The sequence below is a fragment of the Protopterus annectens genome, chromosome 3.part0 (genome assembly GCF_019279795.1).
Source record: "Protopterus annectens isolate FY-2018-M chromosome 3.part0, PAN1.0, whole genome shotgun sequence".
In the NCBI taxonomy this organism is placed as follows: Eukaryota; Metazoa; Chordata; order Ceratodontiformes; family Protopteridae; genus Protopterus; species Protopterus annectens.
The window spans coordinates 647,568,190-647,594,817 of record NC_056731.1 but is presented as its reverse complement, the minus strand read 5'-3'; the positions used below and the strand labels follow the sequence as shown (position 1 = coordinate 647,594,817).

Genomic DNA, 26,628 nt, shown 5'->3' with positions numbered 1-26,628 from the left:
CATCTTGCCATTTTACTGCTTGGGACATATTAGTGAGATAACTAAGAAACCAGTTACGTGAAGAGAGTGACAGCCCACAGAAGAGAGCTTAGCTAGGAGAATTTGATCATTGGCTGTGTCGAATACAGGGATGTTTGAGACAAAGTTTGTATCCATGACTTTCAAGCTTAATCTCCAAATTGCATGAGTTGCTTTGCCTTTTTAGTTAACCAAGGGGCTGGTTTGTTTTTAACTCTTTTGGTTCTTAATGGTGCTTGCTCTGACAAGATATTTAGGTGTCTACCAATTCATCAATGAGAAGAATTCCAAGTAGATCCCAGTTGATCTGGAGCAGGTTGGAAGTAAAAGTTTCTTTCTTGAAGTTACTTGGGTAATTACTTGGGTTTCTGACTGTGTTATAGTGATGAATCTTGTATCTTATGTGAGAGAAGATTACAGGGATGAAAGGAAGACAGAGTTTTGCTCGGAATGAACTATAGGTACAGCTGGGGAGTAGTCTTGAGTAGGAAAGGATATAGTGCAAAGCAGTATGCGGGAGAGACTGCCACTTGGACATAATGCTAAATATTTAATGGAGTAGGGAAGAGGAGAAAAGAAGCAGCAGTGCTTCACTGATAGTAGCAAATTTGTTTGGGAAGGTACAAGGAGTGGATGTCATGAGTGATAGGTGTATATGGGAAGTACAACAAATACATATAATACAGTACAGTCGTGTCTCCACTAACAATAATTGTAAATGCTCGAGTAGATCAATGTTGCAGTACTAATTCTTGGGTCTTTCTGCCATGCAGAAGCCTGTGGTTGGCCCAAATATTAGTGTCCTTCACCATCCCCCAGCTGGATGATGTCCATATAGACCAATGTCCAGATGTCAGAGTATAAAATAGGTATTAGCTTGTGCCATTTTCAAGTCTTTACTGTCAAGACTGCAGAGTCTGATGGTCCTTAGGAAGCACCTTCCCAACTGTCCTAAGAATAGCTCAAGGCTCTCACCTACAGGGAAAAAGGGAGAGGGGTTGGGTGAGGATGATGATGACGATGACAATGAAGATGACAACTGAGATCCACCCCAGCCCAGGGAAAGGAATCCAAAAGGGAGAATGGGGTAGGAGGGTGGGAAAGGGTACTGCAACACTCATCTACTCAAACATCTATAACTATGATAAGCGAAGACATAAATGTAATATGTTCATCATAGTCAATGCTGCAGTACTGATTCTTGGAAAGATTCTTAGAGCAAGTACGAAACTGCACAGGAAACTCTAGCCTGGAAACTGATCCATGGTGGCAATGCTTAGTGACGGAGTGGACAGATCATGACATTGCAGGCCTCTAGAATGCCTTGAGTGGACACTCCTTTTAGGAAAGCAGTAGTGGTAGAGACTCATGCCTGGTAGAATGAAGTCTGACTTTACAAGGAAGTGCTTTGCCCCAATGAGAATAACAAAAAATGATGAATTAGCAATCTAATTAGAAAGAGTTTGTTTTGTCACAGGTTTACCTTGTTTATCCTCAGCAAATGCTACCAACAGTTAGTCTAATCTGTCAGAGAACTTGGTGCTGTGCAAGCAATAGCTGAACTGTCTGTGTGCTTCTAAGGAATGCAAAATCCTTGCTCCTTTGCTCTGTATTTGGGAAGAACACAGGTACACGAGTTGCTTGATTCAAAGACAATTCTAAAACCACCTTAGGCATAAAAGCGGAGTTGGTTCTAAGGGTGACCCAAATCCTTGTGAAAGATAAATGCTCCTTGCACATTACGGCTTGAAACACAAAAAGACTGCTGGCAGAGGTAAGAGTGAGCTACAGAGTGTTTTTCCATGTTTAAAGTTTGACAGGAGCTGAAGCTATGGCTCAAATGGTGACATTAACAGTTTTTTCAAGCAAAAAGCTCAAGTCCTACAGAAGAGCAGGTTCCCTTTGAGATGGTCTGAGATGAATAACTCTGTTACAAAATTGCTTCAAGTGTGAATGAGAGGAAACGGGAAACTTAGGAGGCAGGCTGAGGTGGTAGATGCATGAACCTTGATGCTGGAAAAGGATAAGCCTTATTTGAATAGGTAGGAGAGGTAATCAAGTATTTGCGGTATCTTAGCTTGTGAAGACAGAATATCTTTGGAATGGCATCAGAAAGAAAACCTTTTCCATTTCACTAAACAAGACTTTCTAGTGTTTGGTTTTTTGGCCTTATTCAGAATGGATAGAGCATCCTGTGAGTAGGATGGAGTCAAAATCCAATCCTCCAAGCTGTGAGCTTGAGGGTTGCCAGGATGGGGTAAATTACAGACCCCTTGTTGTGGTGAGAAGGTTTTTATGATAAGCGGCAGAGTTTTGATCTTCGAATTGAACCTTGTACAACACTGACAATCAGCAACATCATGATGAGCGCAAAACAAGCAATGCGAATGAAAGTTTTTGTGGGTAATCTGCTCACCACAAGAAAGACAATTATTTATTTTCTTGAACACTAACAAAACAAAAATGTTCCCAATGGGGTACTTATCTGACGGCATCTCTCACTGTGGTGATTCTAGTTGACCTACAGAATGATAATGCAAAGTAAAAGCGGTGCTGAGCATCAGACTACACAGCAAGAACTGAAGCTGCCACCACCCGCACCCATTTTTTTACCCTGATGTCTAGATGCTGGTCCGCATGGACATTTGCCAGCTGGAGGATGGTGAAAGACTCCAGTACATGAGCTGGCCACAGCCTTCAGCACTGCAAGAAGACCAAAGAATCAGTACAGCAGCATTTACTATGATGAACATCTTCAGATACTCTAGCAACACTTACACTAGTAGAACTTGCTAACTCTCCTTAGTACACTGTACTTTGTCTTATATTAACATGAACAACTAATTATAAGTTTTACACATTTAATTAATACTAATAAACTAAGACTGCTTGCATAAGACCTTACTGAAGACAGGGTGTGCTCTACATCAACTCGTGAAAAAGTAATTTCTTACTTATATGTGGTGTGCAGCACGTCAACCCATACTGTTTTTGTCATCCAGCCTTGACTGAGTCTGTATTCATTATCTGTGAACATACCTCATTAACTAATTGTAATAATAATAAAATCACAGTCTAATACCCCAACATGCTTCTGTTAAGGACATTAACTAATAATAACTTATGCTACTTAATTAACACTCCAAAGATGCCATTACTGTATGACTTCTGTGTTATGTATCCAATAAGCCAATGTAAATAAATACATAAATACATTCTGCATAAAGAACACAAGATTTCAGTCTTCATACAATATTTCTGATAAGAGGTGTACCATTTTAAATATTTTACGAAGTAGGTACAGATCATCACAATAACTGAAGTACTACAGATTCCACAGATATAAAGCTACATTTCTGCATTAATCATTGTAAATCATCTTAATACTCATCATCACATTTCTTTTTGCTCCGTTTCTCAGTGTATGTATTTCTTATTATGGTGAGACAATAATTATGTACATCTTGTTCACTACTGTGTAGTTATATAATTTGTTCTTGTTAATGTAAATATTGCTGCATATGTTTATTGTTGCCATTTAGCCTGGATCATGACAGAACATGGTCCACTGATTAGGACCAGTGCATTTACCCGGTGAAAAAGAAAAAAATAAATAAACTGATTACTTAATTAATTAATTATGACATCCCGAACAAAGGTCTGTGGAGGACAAATAATCTTGGTATTCTTATGTTGAATCCTCCTCAGAAGAAAAACAAAATCATAATTCTGTTTTTGCAAGTGTAAGCTAAAACTGCCAGAGCCACAAGGAAGCCCTTTCCTGGAATGCCAGAATCAAGATTTTCATTACTACATACTTTACATCATACTGAAATTAAAATAAAACATGGTATTCTCCTTCCACTAGCAACAGGGATGGATATGATCAAATAATTCCAATCGTGGAACATTCATTTTTAGAACCACTCATACTGAGATAGCCTTAACCATTTTAAATGACATTCAAGGTGAAACAATAATGCTAGCAATCATTCTAATGATGTCTCCTTGGTGGGATGAAAACGCTCAACTATTAAATTTGGAATTTAACCATTACTGGACATCTTGCTGGCATTATTGTTTCACCTTGATTACCAGTTTGTTTTATAACACTGCACCATATCACATACTTTTGACATTTTAAATGATATTTTTAATGAAAATACTGAATTATCAATGCAAAGTGTTCATGTTAAACACTGTTCTTTTTTAGTTCTGAAAACACAAATACACTACAGGACAATAAAATAATACAAATAGCTGACAACCAAATTGAATATTATGTATTTGCAGGTATTTATTCAAACCAAGGCTACCTCCTTCAAAAAACAAAACAAAAAAAAAAAAGCTCCAATAATGGTGGCAAGAACCCCAAAGGGAAACTTGCTTTTCACCGGTCATATTTCTTCATTCTGAAGTAACAAATAAACTGCGTTACATACTTTATATAAAATGTAACTGCATAAGCAGCAGATTAACACAGTTAATAATACTTCCCTACCATTGGTTACATAATTTATACAAAGAATAAAATGCACAGAACACTGATGAAGTAACACAAAAACTGTAAAGTTCATGCATTATCCACTGTTCTTCAGAAATATGGCGCAGACCTTCTCCAGAAGATGATATGCTGAGAAACATGTGGGTCCACTTAAACTTTGTCTGGTTTCAAATAAAAAAAAAAAATACAGTTTCCAAGATGTATGTTACGCAAAGTACTACAGTGGTAAAATGAAGTGTTCAACTTCTGTCTAATTGTAAACTGGGAGAATGTAATCAACTAAAGAAAAAGCATAACTTTTATAATGCACAAGTGATAATTGCCACACACCATTAAGCTAACTTTTCCTCACAGACTTACACACCATGTGAATGAACCATCCTAAATCAAAAAGCTCTGTGCCAAAAATGCAAATTTTTATTCATTTGATTCCATCAGTATCTATCAATATAAATTCAAACCTACAGACCTCTTAACCAAACAAGACATGTCTTTTATGAATATAGTTCGCTAACCTCTCATAACACATTTGTTAAAGTGTGTCTGTAATTGCGTGATTTACACGAGAACGGCAGAAAAAATATTCCAAAATATAACATCATTATTAATAAAAATAAAATGTTCCCTACCTTACTATCAACTTTAATGATGAATTTTCCAAGTCCTCGGATAGGTCGTGGCAAAAATGCATCTTGACGATCTTTTACAAACCGTTCCAATAACTTCCACCAGGAACTAACATATTGTTCCATAAAATTCATTGCTCCAAAATGAATGACCAACTTCTTTATACCCCAAACTTTCATGAGAGCACAAAAAAAAATAAATAAATAAACATTAACTACAGGCTACAAATAATACAAGTAGCTCATTTTAAACTGTCATATAAATGGAGATGAATTTAATTAAAAGGTAAAACAAGCAATATAAAGGGTGTATGGGCACTGAAACCTGTTTAATGCAATATAATACTCTTGTTTTTTTACACTGTATGACAAAGCAACCCGGAGTAGTACTCTCTCACTTGGATTACAGGTATTCCAGAAAATATCCTACAGAATAAATCTTCGCAGCTTTTCTTGGGATATGAAAGAAAGCCTGAGAACTCAGAGAAAGTCCAAGCAATTGCAAGGTGAATAAGCAACTCGCCCTAGACAGCATCTTGAGATAAAGATTGAACCTTTGAACTTTGCAGTCGGCAGATAACAACACTAATCACTGAAAATAAACAAAGCACTAATCACTGGACCACTGCATCACCCAGTACAACTTAGGGGAAACAAGGCTCTCAAAGATTTGGAATACATCCTATTTTTGCAAGAACCAAATAAAGATTTCAGAACATGCATATGACAACGGTCTATGATGTGTATAATTATAATACAAGAATGGTACAACCATCTGAACTATACCTGTACAAACAGTCCACTCTGTAAATAAATTGTACAGTTTACAAGAAAATTCTGATAAAGCAAGACCAGATGCACCATCACAATGTACTACAAAGGATACTCTGACAGTAAATTTACACAAAAGTTGAATACGGCATATGTTTAGAGGAAGCAATAAAATATAACTGTCTCCTCAAAAAACACCGAAACAAATAGAAATATTTCGCTGAGAAAGCAAATGAAATGGCAAAGACAGAAGAGTACTGTTCCAAAAGACAAAACTCTACAGTTACAATATTCAAAATGGTATAAATGCAAGTGAATAACAAAGTGCTTTAATCTTAGAAGAATTCACACAATGTTTCTTCAAGTAACCATGTAAAATACAGATAACCTTTTTTATCACTGTTGCAGTATTCTTTACTGTAGGGATCTCCCACCTAGGACAGTCAGACTCTCAGCCAGTATAAAAAAGCCTTACGATTCTGTATGCGCCATAGTTCACACATATGCTCCCTACATAATGTGTAGAGCATAAAAGTGATGCACAGATCCAGTCACCCAGAACTTCTTTGCCACCAGTCCGAATGCCACTATCGCTCGCCAGTTTGAATGCCTTGTTGCTGTGCTGAATACCCAGCCATCAGATAACTACCCCACTGGGGTTTTCTTCTTTATTTTGGTCTTGTATTTTAGTTTGCTTACCTAGAGTTCATGTCATCCAAGAAGCGAAAATGTCCATGTGGAAGGCAGATTCCCCATAAGGATTGTCCTGAAGTGTCTTTTTCATCTGGGTGCTTCCCACAACCATATATCTTGTATTATCTGTAAGGCGTTTGTGCCTAACACTTCCAGTTTGTTTTGGAAAAATTGACTTGGGCTCCTTTTCAACCTGCAGATTCTGCTTCTTTGTAACATTGTACCTGGAAGACTGTCTTTTTGCTGGCTCTTACTGCTGCTTGGAGGGTTTCTGAGCTTCAGGTCCTTACGGCCATTCCTCCTTTTCTGTTATTTCACAGGGACAGGATGTCCTGTCATACTAATCCTTCTTTTATGCCCAAGTTAGTAAGTAAATTGTCCTTGAATCAAGTCAGTACAACTCGCTTCCTTTTTCCCTTCTTCTCAGTCTGTTAGCGAGAGGGTCTTGCATACCTTGGATTTGCACAGACAGCTCAGGTACTATTTGGATAAAACTAAGGCCATTCATATGTCTGAACAGCTTTTTGTTTTTCATCCCAGGACATTGAGTTTGGCTGCTTCTAAGCACACTATCTCCGCCTGGATATCTAAGGCCATTTCTTTTTGTTATTCTTTTCATGGAAAATTTTTGTCAACTTCTGTTAGAGCTCATTCCACTAGGGCTGTTGCCTCTTCTGCTGCTTTTTTCAAGGGGTTGGACACAAATTCCATCCTCAAAGCTGCAATTTGGTCATCAGTGCATTCCTTTACTACGCATTGTAAGTTTGGTATGGTTTCTATGGCCAGAGCACGGTTTGCTAGAGACATTTTGTATGGGTTTGTTGAAAGATCTTCTCAGCCTTCCACCTCCCATTCTGTTTCTTGAGCTTTTTTTTACTCTCTGTAGTAAAGAATGCTGCAACACTGACATAGGACAGTGTACACTTGAGTAAAAGCTTACCATAATAGTAGATAACAGTAGATTTTCTTCTCTTCACTGTTGTAGTATTCACTCCCTCCCTCCAACCCCTTCTTGCTTGCTCTATTTTTGGTTTTGGATTCCATTCTTGCTGAGGGTTATCCCCTTTGTCTTCTGCATTTTCCCCTTCTGGATGTGTATATGGACTCCTTTGTACTATGGAGACTGTTCTGTACTGAGGCAATTCAGTTCTGGGTAACTGCTTCTGTACGTCACTCTTATGCCCTACATCCTGTGCGGGGAGCAAATGTGTGGCATATTAAACTGATAAGAACAGATACTACACTTGATCTTAGCCAAACGGCCGAGAAGCGATGGTGCATACAAGGTCGTAAGGCTTTGGTACACTGGCAGATTGTTGGGCTGTCCTAGGCATTAGATCCCCACAGTAAAAAATACTGCAACAGTGAAGAGAAGGACATCTACTGTTACAGTATGATTTTTTTTACACAACTATACTTTATGTTAGCAACTCACAACAACAGCAGATGTTCAAACACCAGGATCACTGCAGTAAGATTCATTGTACACGAGGGATTAGCTACAGGTAAAATATCCAGACATCCAAGGCTTGGGACATACTTGTGGGGGGGGGGGGTAGGAGTAGGTCTTTCTCCTTCAGCAAAGACATCAGCAAGATGCCGGGAAGAAAAAAACAGCGGCTTACATTACAGTAGTTCCTTTCTTTAAGAAGCAGACAGAAAGAGAACAGCTGTTACCAACAAGTCAGTATGCCATTCTCAGAATCTCAGACTACACAGTAATCATAAGACAGACCTGCTCAAGCAATGAAGGCTGTATAGGAAGGGAAGATGGAAAGAGAAAGGACAACGAACACAAAAAAATCATGGTATTAGGTTTCCGAAAAAGTCAGGCTTGGAATAAGACTCTATTATGTAGCAGTGATTCTTCTATTCAAATATCTGTTAAAGTGATGATATTAACACAGCTGTACTGTGTATAAGAACCACTGTTCCAATATGGCATATCAAAGATGGGAAGATGACTAAAGTACTACAGATGTAAACTACAGACTTGGTGCAGAGACAGCATTCCATGCATAACTGCAGTGACAAACCCAGCTCTACTAATGGAATAAACATCTCCTTTGTAATATCTAAAAAAGATCTGAATGGAAGTCTAGGTAGCTGACTTAATCATATTTTTGGTTGAGATGTTTCATTAAAAGGCTGCTACAATAGGTGCTGCACTTGAACAGCGAGTCTTGACCTGTGCTTGTAAAGTTTTGCTATGACAGTCATAACAAAAAAAAACAATACAATTAACAAGTCATTTAGAGTCTGAATGGGTAAAATATAACTGAACAGTCACAAAGTAAGATGTTTACCATATGCTTAAAATTAAAACTGATGAATCTTTTCAGGCATTGCAGGGGATTAAGTATGCGACTACTACTGGTTTGACTAAGAGCTACTGCAAGTGTCTCTGATATGCAGCAAATGGCAGTCGACTTGGGTTATTACTTTGGGTAATTTGAATTTAATACAATGCCATTGGGAATGAAAAATGCCCCAGCAGCTTTCCGGCTGGCAGACTGCATCCTGGTGGGAGCAAGAGACTATGCTCTTGTTCAGACTGATGATATTACTATCCACAGTCAGTCTTGACAGACGTATTCAATATGTCAGGGGAAGTTTCAAGCAGGCTAAAAAAGAGCAAAATCAATTCCAGATGAGAATAGCAAAAGTGTTTTATTTTACTCATCAGATGGATGGTGAGAAGATCCAGCCACAGCCTGCCAAGGTGGAGGCTATTCAGGTATGGCTGCAAGGGAGTAGTGTCATTAATCCACATTCAAATGGTCTTTCAAGTCAAAAATTTGTGTAGTTCAATTAAAGTGATTCAGTTTCTCGAAGTATATTTCTTGGGAGTGTCCTAAGAGAAGTTGCCTGAGGTCTAGAAATGGTAAAGCAATACATCTTTACAAAGCAAAAATGCACATAATTATCAGTAAAGATGTAACAATAATGCTGGGAATGAAACTGCTTACACACAGACACACACATCAGGACCGTTACTTCCTATGACAATCAATTTACCCTGAATGAGTTGGAATTTTCTGGGTCTGGCAGACTCATAGAACAAGTTTAGTATGCTGACTTTCAGGTAGTGAAACAGTCAAGGGAGTCAAATATCGTTACGAGCTTGGTGGATATGGGCATCCAGAGGCAATACATAACTTGCCTCATGTTTATTGACAAACCAGATGATTCTCAATCTGATGAGGTATGTAAGAGATGTAATTACACAATGTCACTGGAGGCAAACTAACATGAAAGCACTCCTAAAGTCAATCAGGTTGTCAGTAGTACACACCCTGCACCCATCATACACAGTTCCAAAACAGGCACATAGACACAAATATGCTGAAGCACTGAAACATAACCTTCCTAAATCCCAAAAACCTCCTAGGTGAAGTTCACATAACAATTACCCTCAGCACCCCCAAATGCACTCTTTCAAAACAACACCCAAATCAACACATGCAGCCACATTTCATGGGGCCTCTATTTCTAAACCCATAAGGAAAGCCAGCATACAATCCAACATTCTGGTCACTTGAAACTCCATTGTGAGGCATAATGATGTCCCTCTCACCAGGCTGTGCAAAGAAAAAGTCATGGTCAGCTGCTTGTCAGAGGCCAGGATCAGCCATATTTTGCATGCACTCAGGTCACTGGACCACAACTACCAGTATAACTTAATCATAGTCCATATGCATGTAAATGACTCAAAACATACTTCCCTAGACTATATTAAGAGAGAGATCATGAAGCTCTGAGAATATGTGTCTCTGGCTGATATGAGCCTAGCAATGAGCAGCATTTTCCTTCTGCAAGGATGATGCCACAATATGAACAGAAGATGACAGACTAACAACTGGCTTAGTTTCTGGTGTCACTCTAAGGGCATGCAAGATTTGTCGGCATAGAAGCAGATGGTCAACAGACTATGTTGCTTTACCAGGAATGGTCTGCACTTCTCCCCTATAGGCTTTCAAACATTAGCTTATTAGCTAAAGCATTCTCCTCCCCCGTTTTTTTAGGCAATGACAAACTGAAAGTACTTCTGACATAGAAAATCCAAACCAAGAAAATCTAAAGGTGTTATGGCTCAATGCTAGGAGTCTAAACAAGACTAGCTGATATAATGGTTAAGGTGTTTACCTCACAAACACAAGGTCCAGGGTTTGAGTCTCATCTTTGAGATGTTGGCTAGGCTTAAAATGCCCCAAAAGGGCAGTTAGTCTAGTACTTGCCTATGAACAAGCTCTCCTCACCCTAAAGAAAGCTGATGTCTGTGCAGTTACTGAGACATAGTTTAAAGCCATGGTCAGCACACCGGCAGTGCAAAACTATAATGCCTTCCACACATTTAGAACAGCTACTACACAGAATTGGTACTAAAGATGCAGGTGCCTCAGTTTATATAAAAAATAAATATACATCATAGCTGATGAAACAGGACAAGGCACTTGAGCATTCAAATCACCGTAAGCAAAATTCTATAACACATTCTTGCAAGCTACAGGTCCACTTCTATGACCCAGGAAACCCATAACATGTATTTAAGCTCATCGTAAACACTCACTCACATCCAACCCAATACCATATTCATGGGCAGCTTTAATTATCCCACTATTAACTGGTAACCATATATGACAACAAACTTGCAATTCCTGGATTTTGTAAACAAAAACTCCACTGACGAGAATGCCAATACACCAACTAGGTGCACAAACATACTGGATCTGCTTCTCACTGATATGGGAGAGTGTAGCAAATCCCCTAGTGTAATGTCAACTTTGGGAAGATCAGACCAGAAAAATGTCTCCTTTGAAGTTAAAACTAAAACCCGGAACCCCAGCTAACCTTGGAATATCCGGGAACTGCTCTAAGGCTAACTTCCTACTAATAAGTGATAGCCTGGCAAAATTTCAAGCCCCCACAAACCCTGAGAACACTGCTGCCTAAGCAGAACTGTTCACAGAAACCCTATACAAGCATGTTAACAACTGCACAGAGGCAGCTGTACCCACCAGGAAAAAGTATAGAACTAACTGAAAAACAAGCCACCCTGGTAGAATCACATCAACTGACTGTGTAACATTAGGAAGAAAATCATGGCAAACATTAGGAGGCATAGCACCAAGCAAGATAAAAGCACTCTCACCAAACTAAACAACTCAGAAGACAAAGTCTACTTTAGCCAAATTTGAGTTAAATTTGGCCTCCCAGGCCAAGGACACCAAAAAGGCATTCTCTAGCTATGTCCACAACTTCAAAGGTAATACAGAATTGTATGCAGAGCTCACTGTTAATTGAGCCACCTATAATGATCTGGAATATACAGCAAACCTACTGGCAGACAAATTCAGCTCTAACTTTACCCCTTCTCTATCCCTCAACCCCCTCCCAGAAAATACCATTGAATATAAACTCCCCCTAATATCACTAGGGAACAGGTCCTCAATGCTCTTTCTGAGGCCAAGAATACCGCATTGTTGGCCCAGATATCATCTCAGGATGCCTTCTAAGAAAATATACCCCTGGGATCCCATCTGTGTCCCTGCTGGACAGGGGAAACAGGTGCTGACATTGAGGGAACTTGAGCGAAATACTTGGCTAGGCTTATAAGGGCCTCCAGGCCAATAGCCTAGTATCATCCTATGAACCTAAGTGGCATGAAATATGACCTATCAGGCCCGCTGTAATTGCTATTTAACAGTAGTCCCCAAACAGGCTTCCTGCCTCATGAATGTAGAACAGCAACAGTCATCCCTCTGCAAAAAAGTCGGCCAGTTACATATCCTGGAATCTACAGACCCATAATTCTCAGTAGTCTCAGAAGTAAATAAGCAAAGCTTATGTGGCTTTTTAAGCCTAGCCAACATCTCAAAGATGAAACTCAAACCCTGTACCTTGTGCACATGGAAAGAATTATCATAGAAATGATAAATAATGATATAGGAAACCTCCAAACACTGGATCCAACCCAGTTTGGTTTTGTCAAGGGCAGGTCATGCCTACTTAACTTGGCAGATTTCTTTGTGGAGGTCACCAAAGCAATGGGTGAGGACAAAATGCTTCATACTGCCTGCCTTGACCTGACCAAGGCATTTCACATAATACCCCACTTAGGCATTATGGACAAACTCAGGAGGTTAGGTATAAACCCTTATGTCACCCAGTAAACAGCCAGCTGGCTCACAGACAAGATCCAGGAAGTTAGAATTGGGGAGTCCAACTCTATGAAGAAGCCAGTCACAAGTGCAGTCCCTCAGGGATCTGTCCTGGAACCCCTCCATTTTTGCATTTACTTCTCTAAAGTCAAGACCAATGTTGAGGGCCTCTGGTTGACTAAATTTGCAGAAGACTGCACATTAGGATCAGTCACAGAATCCCCCAATGATGCTAAAGTTCTCCAGGAAGGGCTGAAACAGACAAATAACTTGCGTTAAAACTAAATGCCAAGAAATGCATAACAGCATCCCCTCAATAAGTTATTGACCCCTGTTAACTATCATATTGACAAAACACCTCTAACAGTCGACCCAGAAGTCAGGAACTTGGGGACACACAGACTGTAATCTAGCCTTGGACCATCACATGACTACAACAGTGAGGGAATCATTTCATGTTGCACAGCTTATAAACAAAGACATGGCATATAGGTCCAATAAGGTCACTGTTCCACTGCATTCAGCATTCATCAGACCTATCATGGAGTATAATATGCCTCCCTTTTTATGTATCTAACCAAGCACATCCAACAATTGGAGCATCCATAGAGGTCCCTCACTAAAAAAAAAAAAAAATACAGGGCATGAGTAATATGTCCTATGTAGACCACCTCAAAACCCTATCCCTGTATTCTGTCACCTGCAGGCTGTTGAGGGGAGATCTATACCTGACATACAAGACATTGTAAGACACCACCCTGATGGACCTCCTGCATATTAACAAAACAATCACCACCAGAATTACCCATTCTAAAGACTTATACCTTGCCTGTGATATAAACAAGACCTGCTGGAGTGACAGGTATATATACATATATCCCAAAGGCTACCACTTCTTTGGAGCAGGCTCCCCATCCACGTGATGCAGAGTTCCTCCTTAACCCAATTCAAGTGTAACCTGAACAACTGGATGGGGAACAGAAAATTCATCCCTGGTTTGGTACCCAGGTCTCTACTGGACATAGGCAGCCTGCAAATGGTTCATCTCCCAGGCTTGTAAATATTTCATCTCCCAAGCTAATGCTTACACTTATCAAGGGTACCAGAACTTTTGAGAGCTTTGGGATACATGGCTAGATTTAAAAATGCCCTTGGGTTCATAAGCCTGCTAACACACCTATGATCCTACAAACCATATGGAAAAGGGAACTTGTTAAAAAATTACTGCTATTTGACTGTCTGCACATCTGGATTATCAACAAGTAATGTGTCCCTTACCACAAAGAAGTACGTCTCAGTTACCCTTTCCTGTGCTGATGAAGTCTAAATAAGACTAGGGGCAGTGAAAGATAACGAAGAAACATTTTGTTGGACATAAAGGAAACAGAAACAGCTCACTTCTTAAGAGACTTACTAAGTAAGCTTATATGGTCTGCCTATGCTCTTCAGCAATTAAGTAAATTTACGTGTCAGCAACAGTTATAATCATCTTGATGAACTTTACATAATTTTACATAAAGCATTTTATAATCCAGCTATAAAAGGTTTGTGGTTGCCCTATTACTGAAGCATATAAAAGTAGCTGCACAGAACCAGTGAAATATAATGTCAATATCTGCCATTTGAAGTAATACTGCTTTTGGCTACAGATACTGTAATAAATAGGATGGAGATGACTTATTTTGAGTGCTCATTAACTAAGACCTTAGATATGCAGACTGGTCTGGATGACGTAAGTGTGGTATCATGGAAGTAGGAAGATGTGTTGGCAGCAGAAATGTATTATTATTAGAGCATTCTGTAAATCGTTGTGTGTGTGTGTGTGTGTGTGTGTGTGTGTGTGTGTGTGTGTGTGTGTGTGTGTGCTCACACAAAACAGTATAAGCCAAGACATAACTACTACTGTTAAGCTAACACTGCAAGGCACTGAGCTGACTGCACAGAAGGTGGAATCCATGAGAAGCCAGTAATCATATCTTTGCCTACAGCTATACCTGTGAAGTTATCCGAGTGTGGCAGGAAGTGGTCATAGTCCAAGTCAGCAGTGCACACTTACCACATCCTCTATAGGTCACACCTAACAAGGTATATGATTTCTGCTCAGTCTGACATACACAAAACCTGTCTAGAGTATATCTTTACTTAGTGCCATTACATCAGAAAGAAAACTTCTGATTATTTCTTCTGAACAAGGAAAATTTTTTGCCAATGAAATTGTGACTGCCCACCCTGACTCCAAATTTAGATACATATGTAGTGAGGTTGATTACATGTAGATAAGATTGTGCACATTTTTATACCTGCAAGTACCAATTAAATGCATTCTACAGTGAAGGGTCATAACATACTATTATGAGAAATTGTCTAGAATATTACAAATAGATTCAGAGATATGCTTCTATAGAACTATCAACACTCCTGTACAACCACTTGGGTATGGGTGCTTCATTTCTTTTGATAAACTCTTTCTCTCTCATATATATATATATATATATATATATATGAATCAGACTCATAAGGCTAACTCATCTGTAAATTTCTGGATCAGTGGTATGGCCATCTTTGTGAAGGGGCATCATCACAGCAATGTGTTAAGATTCAGTATCATAGCCTGTGTTCAGTCTTAAGTAAAATTATTTAAGAACAGGTTCTGTAACAGCCTGTTTGATGCTGTAGAATAAGCACCCAGGTATGTTGTCAAGACCTACTGAGAAAAGTGTTTGTGTTTTTTTTATATCACATTAAGAACATGTTCTTTAATAATGCTAGAGGTGTAAGAGAGTGTCTTGGATGAGTGGTGCCTGAATAGATGTTTCCTGGCTGAAGTTTGGGGAGAACTTGCTTACTAGTATATTTACAATGCCATTTGGGTCGGAGTTGGTGGGTCCCATTAAGAAAAAGTTCAAAGCAATGTTATGTTATATCTTCATTTTCTAACATAGGTAAAGAAGGGCTTGGAGTGATCCTTCACTTCAGATGCTAATTTCTTCACATGTTGCCTTGCTGGTTCTTACAGTGCATTTCAGTTTTTTGATGACATTTTTATACCATCTTCATTCTGAGGAATTCTGGTCTTACAGTTTAAGGAATATTTTCCCATTACAAAGTTAATGTCAGTTGACCACGGGGGGCTGGTTTAACATTTCCCATCATATTTAGTTCTAGTTGGGACTGCTAGATCTATGCATTTCTCTAATTTGACATAAAACTCCTTGGTGACATTGGCTACTATGCTAGGGTCAATGGCAGTGATGTCATGGGTAAATTTAGAGATTTCATCACAGAACTGTGTAAGGTTCATCTTTCTGAAGTGCTTAAATACTACAAGTTATGGGGGTACAGTGGTTTTGAGAGTAAATGTCAAGAGTTTATGTCCCAAATTAACTGCAGAAAGACAGACTTGAAGACTGGAACAGGTAGAGGGAATATCAGCAAGGATCACATACAGAATATTTTGGCCTCTAGTGGGTTTGCTAACTATTTCATTCAAGGAATTCCTATTTGTCAAAGCAAAAAAATATCTGGCCGTACCTCACATTAAAACTACAGGTACTCTAGTCTATGGCTGGTTACCTGAAGTTATATAAGATGACCAAGTTATTGCTTTTAAGAATTTCTCTAAAACTTCCAGGAATCCAATGTGATCATCTGGAAACATGGTGGGATTTTTGCAGCATGCTAAAAGTTGGAGCCTTGTCTTCTCCATGGTAACCTGAAGTTCTAGGAACTTGGTATGTGGATTTATGGGCATCAGTTTAGATGAGATGTGGTTTTTGACAAATATGGAAACACCACCAGAATTTCTATCAAGCCTGAATATGTAGGAAGCACAAAACTTAAGTATGGCAAGAGTTCTTTCTTTGCATTTAAACCAGTTCTCTACAACTACACATGTACGGATATGTTCTGGATCAAAATTTGTTATTGAGTTTCCTGGCATTGAATACAGCCCAGTTTAGTGTTAGATAAGTTTGTTAAGTTGGAGTGTCCATTAGACAGATTTTGACTAAAAATGCACTATGGAGGCAGAAAAGGATTTTACCAACTGAATAGAAACCTTTGAATGACAGATGCAGGCCATCCTTTTGTAAAAAAAGCAGGACTACCCATCATCTCATACCAGGTCGATTTGTACTGTATCCCCCTGGAATGGCACCAGGTATTAAGCCAATTATATTCTCTTTATGCCTAGGTATCATTCATGATGAAGGAAAGATTCCATTCAGGTCCATAGTATTACCTGAATTCATCACATGCCTAGAGAGTTTTGACATGTCTCTTTACATGGACCTCAGGGGGTTGCGCCCCAGGTCATTCACTCCCTTATGGATCACTACCATGTCAAAATCATACTTGTTATGGGAAAGCATCCTGAGAGTACTTATAAAGTCTGTGATCCAAGCACCCAAAAGACAGCTGACAGCAACTCTTTGTTCAACAGTGTGAGTGGGGACTCACTATGCCTAACCACTGAATCAGCAGTTACTAATGCATTGTATAAGTGTATTCTTAACAGACCACAAAAAGTGGTGTTTTTTGCCACTGTAAATGTTATAGCAACATACATAGATTCTATTTATTCTGACAGGCATGTACGAATTTTAGTTTATACTATATTCTTCCTCGAACAGCTGTAAGTTCATACAATGTGCAGAATAAGGCTGACCTTCCAGGTGTGTTCTCCATATAATTTCATAACACATAATGAAACATTACAGAAGTGCTGTTTGTAGGTAGGATAAACTTCAGGCCACAACAGCCTTTTGAAATTTACAAACTACAGCATTTATGAAATATTTCAAAACAAAAGTGCAATGTTCAATTCTGTTCAGAGTAACAAATATAAAATGCTGTTGGGGCATATAAGTGGAAAAAAGTAAGTATTCCTGTACAAAAAAAGAAGTTATGTACTCACCATAACATTCCATGTTTGTTGTCCTTGATCTCGCCTTTCTTTATGTTGGTTTGGTTCAGAGACGATCCTCAGCTCCGACTCGGCTGTATTCTAAAGCTCGAGTGCTTCCACTGGCTCAAGGCTAGACCCTATCCCTTCATGCCCAGCGCTAGTTACCCAGATCTCGTTTGTGATAACCCATAACACTAGACCACAATATGCAGAGATATAAACTATAGGCATATATAACAATACATACATACATACATATATATATATATATATATATATATATATATATATATATATGTGTGTGTGTGTGTATAAACATACATATATAAGAAAAAAAACAAGTCATAAGTAGAAACTTTTACTCTATCCAACTCATAAGGCAGGAATGGAATCAAGGCCTATATAGCCAAAGATGAATAACTCCTCTCGATCCTCCAGGAGGGGGAAGGAGGGTGGGATGCAAGAAGGAAGGCGAGATCAAGGACTACAAACATGGAATGTTATGGTGAGTACATAACTTCTTTATGTTATGTTGTCCCTATCTTTCCTTCCTTCATGTTGGTTAGGACCGCGTCCCCAGCACTTTTTTCTTGGGTGGCTCAATGGAATATACTGTTCAGGACCGTGGAACCAAAGGATGTCCTGTCTGGGAGCCCACATCTACTTTGTTATGAGTGATGAAGGTATGGGGGGTTAAACCCACGTAGTTGCTGCACAAATTGAGTCTAAGGGTTTTCTGGCCTGAAAAGCAGTAGAGGTAGACAAGGCCCTGGTTGAGTGTCCTCTTATTTTCCTAGTAGTTGTTTGTTCTGTGAGTTACAGACATAGGTAATGGTATCTGAAATCCATTTTAATAAAGTCACTTTTGAGACTGAAGTTCACCGTTTTCTGCAAAGGATACAAACAATTGGTCAGACTTTCTGAATTCCTGAGTCCTGTGCAAAGAGAAACGTAATTGTCTATGAACATCCAGTCGGTGGAGTTTACTCTGCCTTACTGCCATGGATCGGAAAGAACAACGGGAGTTCTACTGATTGATTCAGATTGAGCTCTGAGCAAACTTTTCGTAGTAAGGAGGGATTGGTCCCGAGATAAATCCTATTTTTGTGAAAAATTAAATAAGGGGAAGGAATGGAAAGGGCTTATAATTCTGATACCCTTCTAGCTGAGGTAATGGCGATCAAGAAACTCATTTTTCAAGTCAAAAACAAGAACTAGCCGGTTCGAACAGAGGAATAAGCAAGGCAGCTAGGACCAAATTTGATCCAAATGAGGAAGTGGTTCTCTTATTGGGGGTCTCAAAAGGATAGTACCCCTCAGAAAAGCTTTCCATAGCCTGCGGAACATAACACTGGAATCCATTTCTCCCACCTGAATGGTGGAAATAGCAGCCAATTGCACTCGAATAGTTGCTGCTGCTGCTCCTTGTGAGGAATTCTAGGATCTTTGAAATGGGTGCAGTAAAGGGATCAATATTATTTTTGACAGCCCAACAAGAGAACCGTTTCCATTTGCTAGTAAACAGTTTCCTCATAGAGGATTTGTGAGAGGAAATGAAAATATGCTGTACTGCCAGGGAGATGTCAGGAAGCCTGGCTAAGCCAGGAAGTGGAGGAACCAAGCTGTCAGCTTAAGGGTCTGTAAGGAAGGATGGAGTGTGCCTGACTGATGCGTCAGCAGATCAGGAGATGGATCCAGGATCCAAGGCTCCTCCAGAAGATGGGGCCATAGAAATGGGAACCTGTTAGAAAAATATGTAATAACATGTGTGCAATGCTTATTTTAAATAAGGGAAGATTAACACGTTTTTATTCTATATGCAGCATTAGTTCTATTTGAAACTGAAAACATGCTTTTCTGAAATTGTGCTTTCTGACACTGCAAGATGCACTCTGACCTAGTTTGCTAGCACAGCAAAATACATGTTTAAGCTTTGGAAATGTACTGGAAAGCAGGTGATTTTCTGCTAGGTCAGGAAATTAAATGGAGAATAATAATAATTTCTGTAGATCCATTCATTATGGACAATAAGCTCTGTTCGTGCTAATGAAAAAGTGCACAAGCTGCAAGAAAGTTAGATACTATAAACAATGAACTGCTTCAGAAATCTGTACTTGCATTGTGCTTAAATTAGCCATAGTACCTAGACTTGTAACATCACATAGCAAGAAAGTTATAATTGACCTGTGGTAGTCAAGGCCATCCTGTTTACTGAAAAATCTTTTTTAAACTTTGAAGAGTCAGCTAGAAATGCGAGAAACATCTGTAAAGTAACAGAATTGTGAACTGGTGGTCTGCTACGTCAGCCGTAGTGGGCAATGCCTTGAAAGAAAGGTATAATAATTGTGACACTTCCTGATTTTAGTCAGACAAACTCTGTAACTGCATTTTTTGTCTCCTTGCGCAAGAATAAAGATACCTGAACTGAACCTTATGCTTTTGGTCTTTTGAAGTATTTTCTTTGACATTTTTTGGTCCTTCAGACTGGAAACCCTCATTTAGCCTGGGATCAGATGGGCCAGGTGGCATGAAACTGCACAGGGAAGATACCACATCGGATCTTCTTCATTGAAAGACCTCCGACTGAATTGTCGTGCAAAAGAGGCCAGCCACTTTTCTGATCTACGACTGAAGGCAGGTTTCGTTTGAACAGTGACCAATCGCTGAGGCTCAGGGTAGGGTGAATCTACTTTTTTCTGTTTCAGATCAGGGACTTGATTGTATTTGTTCTGTGAGAATTTTGTTAAAATTCAGGGACAGAAACATTGCTATCTTGTCATAGATCAGGGAAACAGAATAAGTAGGCAGGTAGTCTGAAGGGACTGTAAACACTTGGTGGTACCACATTAAAAATAAAAGGGTTACGTAACATTTAAAAGGTTAGAACAAAATGGGTAATACGTGCACAAAAACAAAAAGACCCCAAAGCCCACCGTTAACCGAAGACGCAAAATATATGCAATCACAACGCTCCAACGTTAGACATTATACTAAATGGGTTAATAAATATGAGTTTGATGGGAAACTAGAAAGATCCTCGCTTATCAAACTTATTAGACAGCTAAAAAACGATTCTAAAGGTCGGGTTAAAAAACAGCGTAAATTAGGAGTTCCTCAGGCACACAGGTGGATTGAGGAAGCAAACCGAAGAGAACAAAAGAATAAAAATTCAAAAGCAATGTTTTAGACAAAGAGGATAATAACTTAGTTATAGCATCGGCCCCTCCGCTACCTCCGGTTCCGGTTCCCTTACCAGAATATGAAGCAAAAGAACAAACTGGCCCACCTCCACGATATCCAGTTGCTCCTATAAAACCACTTCCGTTTGTTAGAGATCCTATCGAGACTAGGTCTCGAACACGTAATTTAAAAGGGGATATTGAATTATATCAAATGAATGGAAATTCATGGGCTATGAGTGAAGAAGAGATATGCCCACTCATAGAAGTACCAAATCCTCAGGCAGGACAAGAAGGGCAAGACCCAACTCTCTTAGTATACAGACCGTGGACACCGGAAGACATCCGGAAAGCCAGAGGGAATTCCCCATCCAAACGTTAATTTTAGAAAGTTCTTAGAAGACTTACAGGGCATGAGATTAAGTTATCACTTAAACGGAGAGGAAGTAGAAAAAGTAGTCAGACAAATAGTAGGTCCAGATTGGCACATGATCAGTGGCAACTGGCATTCCCGTGATGCTGCACTTAGGCCCACCCCCACATAGCAGCGCAGAACTAGATAACAGAGTGAAAGGTCTGACAGACCGAATTTCTGAGAAATGGAAGCCTAGGGCAGACTGGACTTGCATTAATCAATGCATCCAACAAGAAAGTGAAACTGTTGATAGATATTTTGCCAGATTATTAGAATGTTTTAACAATCACTGTGGAATGCAGGTACCTGAAGACCAGACACAAGATTCCCCATATGAACAGCAGTTAAAGAATGCATTTCTGAAAGGCAGTATTGCACCCATAAGTAGTTTCATTACTAAACATATGGTAGACCATCGTACAAGCAGATTACAATCACTGCTTGAATATGCTAGACATGCCGAAAGGCATTTTAATAACAAAAAGAAAAAGATGGAGAAGTTTATTTAGTACAGTCCGGACAAAAGGGCAAAAAGAATGCCCAGGGAAACAAACAATCTGATCAGCGATCAGAGGACTTTGAAGGGAGAAAGAAAAGAGGTGAGTGCTTCAAATGCGGGAAAAAGGGACAATTGGCAAGGGATTGCAAGAAAAATAAGAAGGCAGCAGTGGAAGACAAAAACGATGAAGGTGAGGACTGACTATATGAAAGTCAGGAATCACTAGATAGGAATAATAGAGAAAGGACAAATGAGAATGTGAAAGAAGGAGCAGAGAAGGTGATAATAGAGGAAGTGCAGGAAGCTACCGATAGTGAAGAAAACGAAATATTAGACCTAGCCTTACTGAGCTTAGAGCTCTATCTAGCTGACACAAAACCAGAAGTGACACTCCTGGTAGAAGGGAGGGAAGTCAAATTTTTGTGCGATTCAGGGGCATCACGAATCCTGGTACACCCCTCCAAACTACCAGGAAATTCAGAATCACATGACTTTATACTAGAAAAAGCAGCTAATGGACAGCTGTATCGGGAGCCTCTCTCCCATAACATTACAATAACAGATCCTGTTTCAGGATTAACCCAGAAAAGCAAAATTGTTGTTTCTGCAAAATGCCCAGTGAACCTTTTGGGCAGAGATCTTATGCAACTATTAGGCATAGCAGTAGTTCCAACCATGCAGGGTATGGAAGCACAGTGACAAACTAATACTTTTGCAGTGCAAACGGAAGGTGAGACATTTTACTGGTACAGCCAGGACTTAGTTATGACGGGCCCTGGAGCAGTAACTGAAGAATTAATGAATGTAGCTATCAGTAAGTTCCCCTCCCTTTGTATTGACATACAACACCTGTTGCACTGTACTCTGTATTATTGTAATACACCAGAACCAGACAAAGAATATGAACAAGAATTGTTTAGAAATCATGCAAACAGATTAGTACTGTGTAATTTGTACTGGGACATGAAAGGGAACAGTGTAGTTAGCTGTTCATTACCCCTCGAATCTAATACCGCATGTTAGTTTAACTAAAGAGGAAGATTTAAAATGGATAAACCTAGGAGACAAAAATCACAAAATGGGAAAAACAGACAGAATCAGAACTATCAGAACAGGGAATACAAAAACAGAAACTGAACTGGATAACACAAACACATCCAGCTGTACACTTGCAGTCCAGCAAAGACAGCTGAGAAGCCCTCTTATTAGAAGAGGAAGAAAAAGCTTTGTTAGACATACCAGAAACTCTCTGGTCAACAGGGAAGTCAGACGTAGGACTTATTCGCACAGCAGGACCAGTTACTATCACGCCAAAGTCAGCATTTAAACCACAAAAGAGACAGTACACCCCTTGAGAAAAGATGCAGAGGCAGGTATTAAACCAATCATAGCAGCTTTACTTAAGAAGGGAATACTGGTGGAATCTCCCGATTCGCCATGTAACACACCCTTATTCCCAGTTAAAAAAGCAAACGGAGAATGGCGTATTGTCCAAGATTTACAAGCTGTAAATGATGCAGTAATACCAAGAGCACCTACGGTGCCAGATCCACATACCTTGTTGAATGATTTAAAACCTCAACAGAAGTATTTTTCTGTGGTAGATATCAGCAACGCGTTCTTTTCGATACCGATACACCCTGACAGCCAGTATTGGTTTGCACTTACATTTCAGGGGAAGCGGTATACATATACGAGACTACCACAGGGTTATAGTGAAAGCCCAACAATATTCTCACAAGAGATGGCAAGCAATTTAGCGGGATTTATCCCACCGAGAGGTAGTCAAATTTTACTTTATGTTGATGACATCCTGCTGGCCGCCCCTACCCAGCGAGATTGTAAGGAAGATACTGTAGCATTATTAAAATTCCTAGCAGTTGAAGGACACAAAGTAAGCAAAAATAAACTGCAGCTTTGGAGAAAACAAGTGAAATACCTTGGATATGTAATATCCAAAGATGGCAGAACATTAGATGAGGACAGAAAAGTAGCGATCTTACAAGCACCAAAACCCACAACCAAGAAGGAAATGATGTCCTTCCTGGGTACGACTAAATTTTTGTCGAAGCTGGATCCCAAACTATGCTTTGGAATCTGCACCTTTAACCGACCTGATTTTTAAGAAGCCTATGGCAGCACAAGATTTAATACAGTGGACACCAGAAGCAGAATTAACTTTCTGCAAACTGAAACAATTGATAGCATCATCATTAGTTTTAGGATTACCAAATTATCACAAACGTTTTCAAACTGTAGATTGCAAGCAAGGTTATATGACATCAGTATTGACTCAACAGCATGGGGACAAACAACGCCCCATTGCTTATTATTCATCACAACTGGACCCAGTGGCGCGGTCTCTACCCCACTGTGTACAAGCAGTAGTTGCAGCTGCAATGGCAGTGCAGGCTTCAGCCTCAGTAGTGTTATTCCACCCTCTCACATTGAGAGTGCCTCATGCAGTCACAGTCATTTTACTGCAAGAAAAAGTAGCATATCTTTCCCCTGCTAGGCATCTTTCTTGTATGACAATATTGCTGAGCCAACCTCACATGACAATTGAACGATGTACTACTTTAAATCCGTCTACCTTGCTCCCAACTCCTGTGGATGGCACACCCCACAACTGCCTGCAGGTAATTGAGCAAAAGACACTGCCTAGAAAAGACCTCATGGATGTTCCCTTGGATGATGCCGAGGTGATATATTACGTGGATGGCTCATGCAAAAGGAGTCCTACAGGACAGAACCTAACAGGTTATGCAGTAGTTTCTGATACTGAGATTGTAGAAGCAAAACCTCTACCACATAGCTTATTTGCACAAGCAGTAGAGTTGATTGCCTTGACACGGGCATGTACCTTAGCAAAGGATAAAAGCGTAAACATTTTTACAGACAGCCAGTATGCTTTTTCTACTGTACATGTTTTTGCACAACAGTGGAAGAATCGAGGAATGGTGACATCTACTGGCAAACCGATTAACCATGCACAGTTTATTTTAGATTTGTTAGATTCTATTCAGTTGCCTCATAAAGTAGCTATTTGTAAATGCATAGCTCATACAAAACAACAAGATAGGATTTCAAAAGGCAATGCGAGAGCTGACACAACTGCAAAGCAAGCAGCTTCAGAAGCATTTCTTTTGAACGAAGAATTACAACCTTCTGAGATTTTAGACTTAGAAATGTTGAAAACAATGCAGACACTTACTACACAAGCTGAAAAACAAAAATGGAAAAAACGAGGAGCAATTCTCAGGGAAGGGCTGTACATCTCCAAAGAGGGAAAACCGATATTACCATCTAATTTATTTAGATATGCAGCTTTGTTGAGCCATGGGCAGAGCCATGTCTCAACAGGGGGGATAGTACATTTAGTGAATCGGGTATTCGCTACGTACGGGTTTGCAAACTACACTAAAAATTTTTGCCTGTCATGTCACACTTGTAATAAACATCATGCACAAAGGGCATTAAAGCCCAAGCAAGGGAGTTTCCCTACACCACCGTATCCATTTCATACTATCTGTATGGATTTCATAGAATTGAGCAAATGTGAAAATAAAAAGTACTGCCTTGTCATTGTGGATATGTTCTCCAAATGGGTGGAGGCCTTTCCGACTAGTAAACCAGATGCAGCCACTGTTGCAAAGACCCTAGTTAAAGAAATTATTCCTAGATTTGGCATACCGGAAAGGATCTACAGTGACAATGGTACACATTTCGTTAACCAAACTATACAACAGTTAAGCCGGTATTTTGGGATTTCTTTAAAACATCACTGTGCATATCACCCTCAATCTGCAGGGTTAGTAGAGAGGCACAATGGAGTTTTAAAGAATAAGCTTAAAAAACTCAGGGTAGATACACAGAAGAACTGGGTGTACTGTTTGCCCCTGGCACTGTTGAGCATGAGAACTGTTCCGAATGCAAAAGGACTGACACCTTTCGAAAAGATTTTCGCAAGAGCTTATTATATACCTCAGTGGAAACCTCTCATGCCTGCAGACCAGGAAGCAGATTGGACACTTGCAGAGTATATGAGGAGTATGCTGAATAACAAACATCTTTTACAGTTTAATTCTGTTTCAGATAAAGACCAAACCAAACCATCCGAAGTGGCAGTAGCCCCAGGCACTTGGGTCTGGGTGAAGACAATCAAAAAGAAGAAATGGACGACAATAAAGTGGGAAGGTCCGTATGAAGTACTGCTGAGCATGCCCACAGCAGTCAAAATTGCGGAACGTTCATCTTGGATTCATTTGACACACTGAAAACTAGTCAAAAACTTTGAACTTGATAAAACTCTTGCTAACACACAGCAGCAGTAGAATGACAAGACCCAGAGACAATAGAAATGCTGAACGACTTCAGCAGTGTTGCATAATCATCTTAATAACTGCATTAGTGACAATGGTCTTTTTGCTGTGGCCTTTCTTTTCTTCAGCCACACCAGCTAGACTGAACAAACATGATTCAACACTCATAGACTGGCATCCGAACTTTAACACTTACCAAGCAATCAAATATGTGTATGCTGAGACTTTTAATATTTCGAATTGTTGGATTTGCACAGCTATACCAACAGCATACGGGGGATTATTGATGGCTGCTGTCCCCCTAGGGGTCAATGAGACCTGGGAAAACTTGATTTTTGAGACTACACCTGTAAAATCTAGAGACAAAATTGCATTATTCCTACCTGTTACACAAACAGGAATTGTATGCTTTTTTAAGAATGACACGATTCAAGTAGGTTGGAGCAAATGTAATGTAACGGTTTCTTATAAATGTTATATTAAACCTAAAAATGCTAAAAATACAGAAACAATTTGTGATGCAGATTATGACTC

At 39.5% G+C, this 26,628-nt stretch overlaps 1 protein-coding gene and 1 pseudogene across 1 annotated transcript in view; both read right to left on the bottom strand.

Annotated features, from left to right (window-relative positions):
* TMEM245 (transmembrane protein 245) overlaps positions 1 to 26,628 on the bottom strand; it is a 1,232,464-nt gene that overhangs the window by 893,815 nt on the left and 312,021 nt on the right. Inside the window, exon 6 of the mRNA XM_044065650.1 lies at positions 5,152 to 5,321. Within this exon, the coding sequence (XP_043921585.1) occupies positions 5,152 to 5,321 (170 nt within the window). The remainder of the gene's footprint in view (positions 1 to 5,151; positions 5,322 to 26,628) is intronic.
* On the bottom strand, positions 7,777 to 7,886 carry LOC122797441 (annotated as a pseudogene).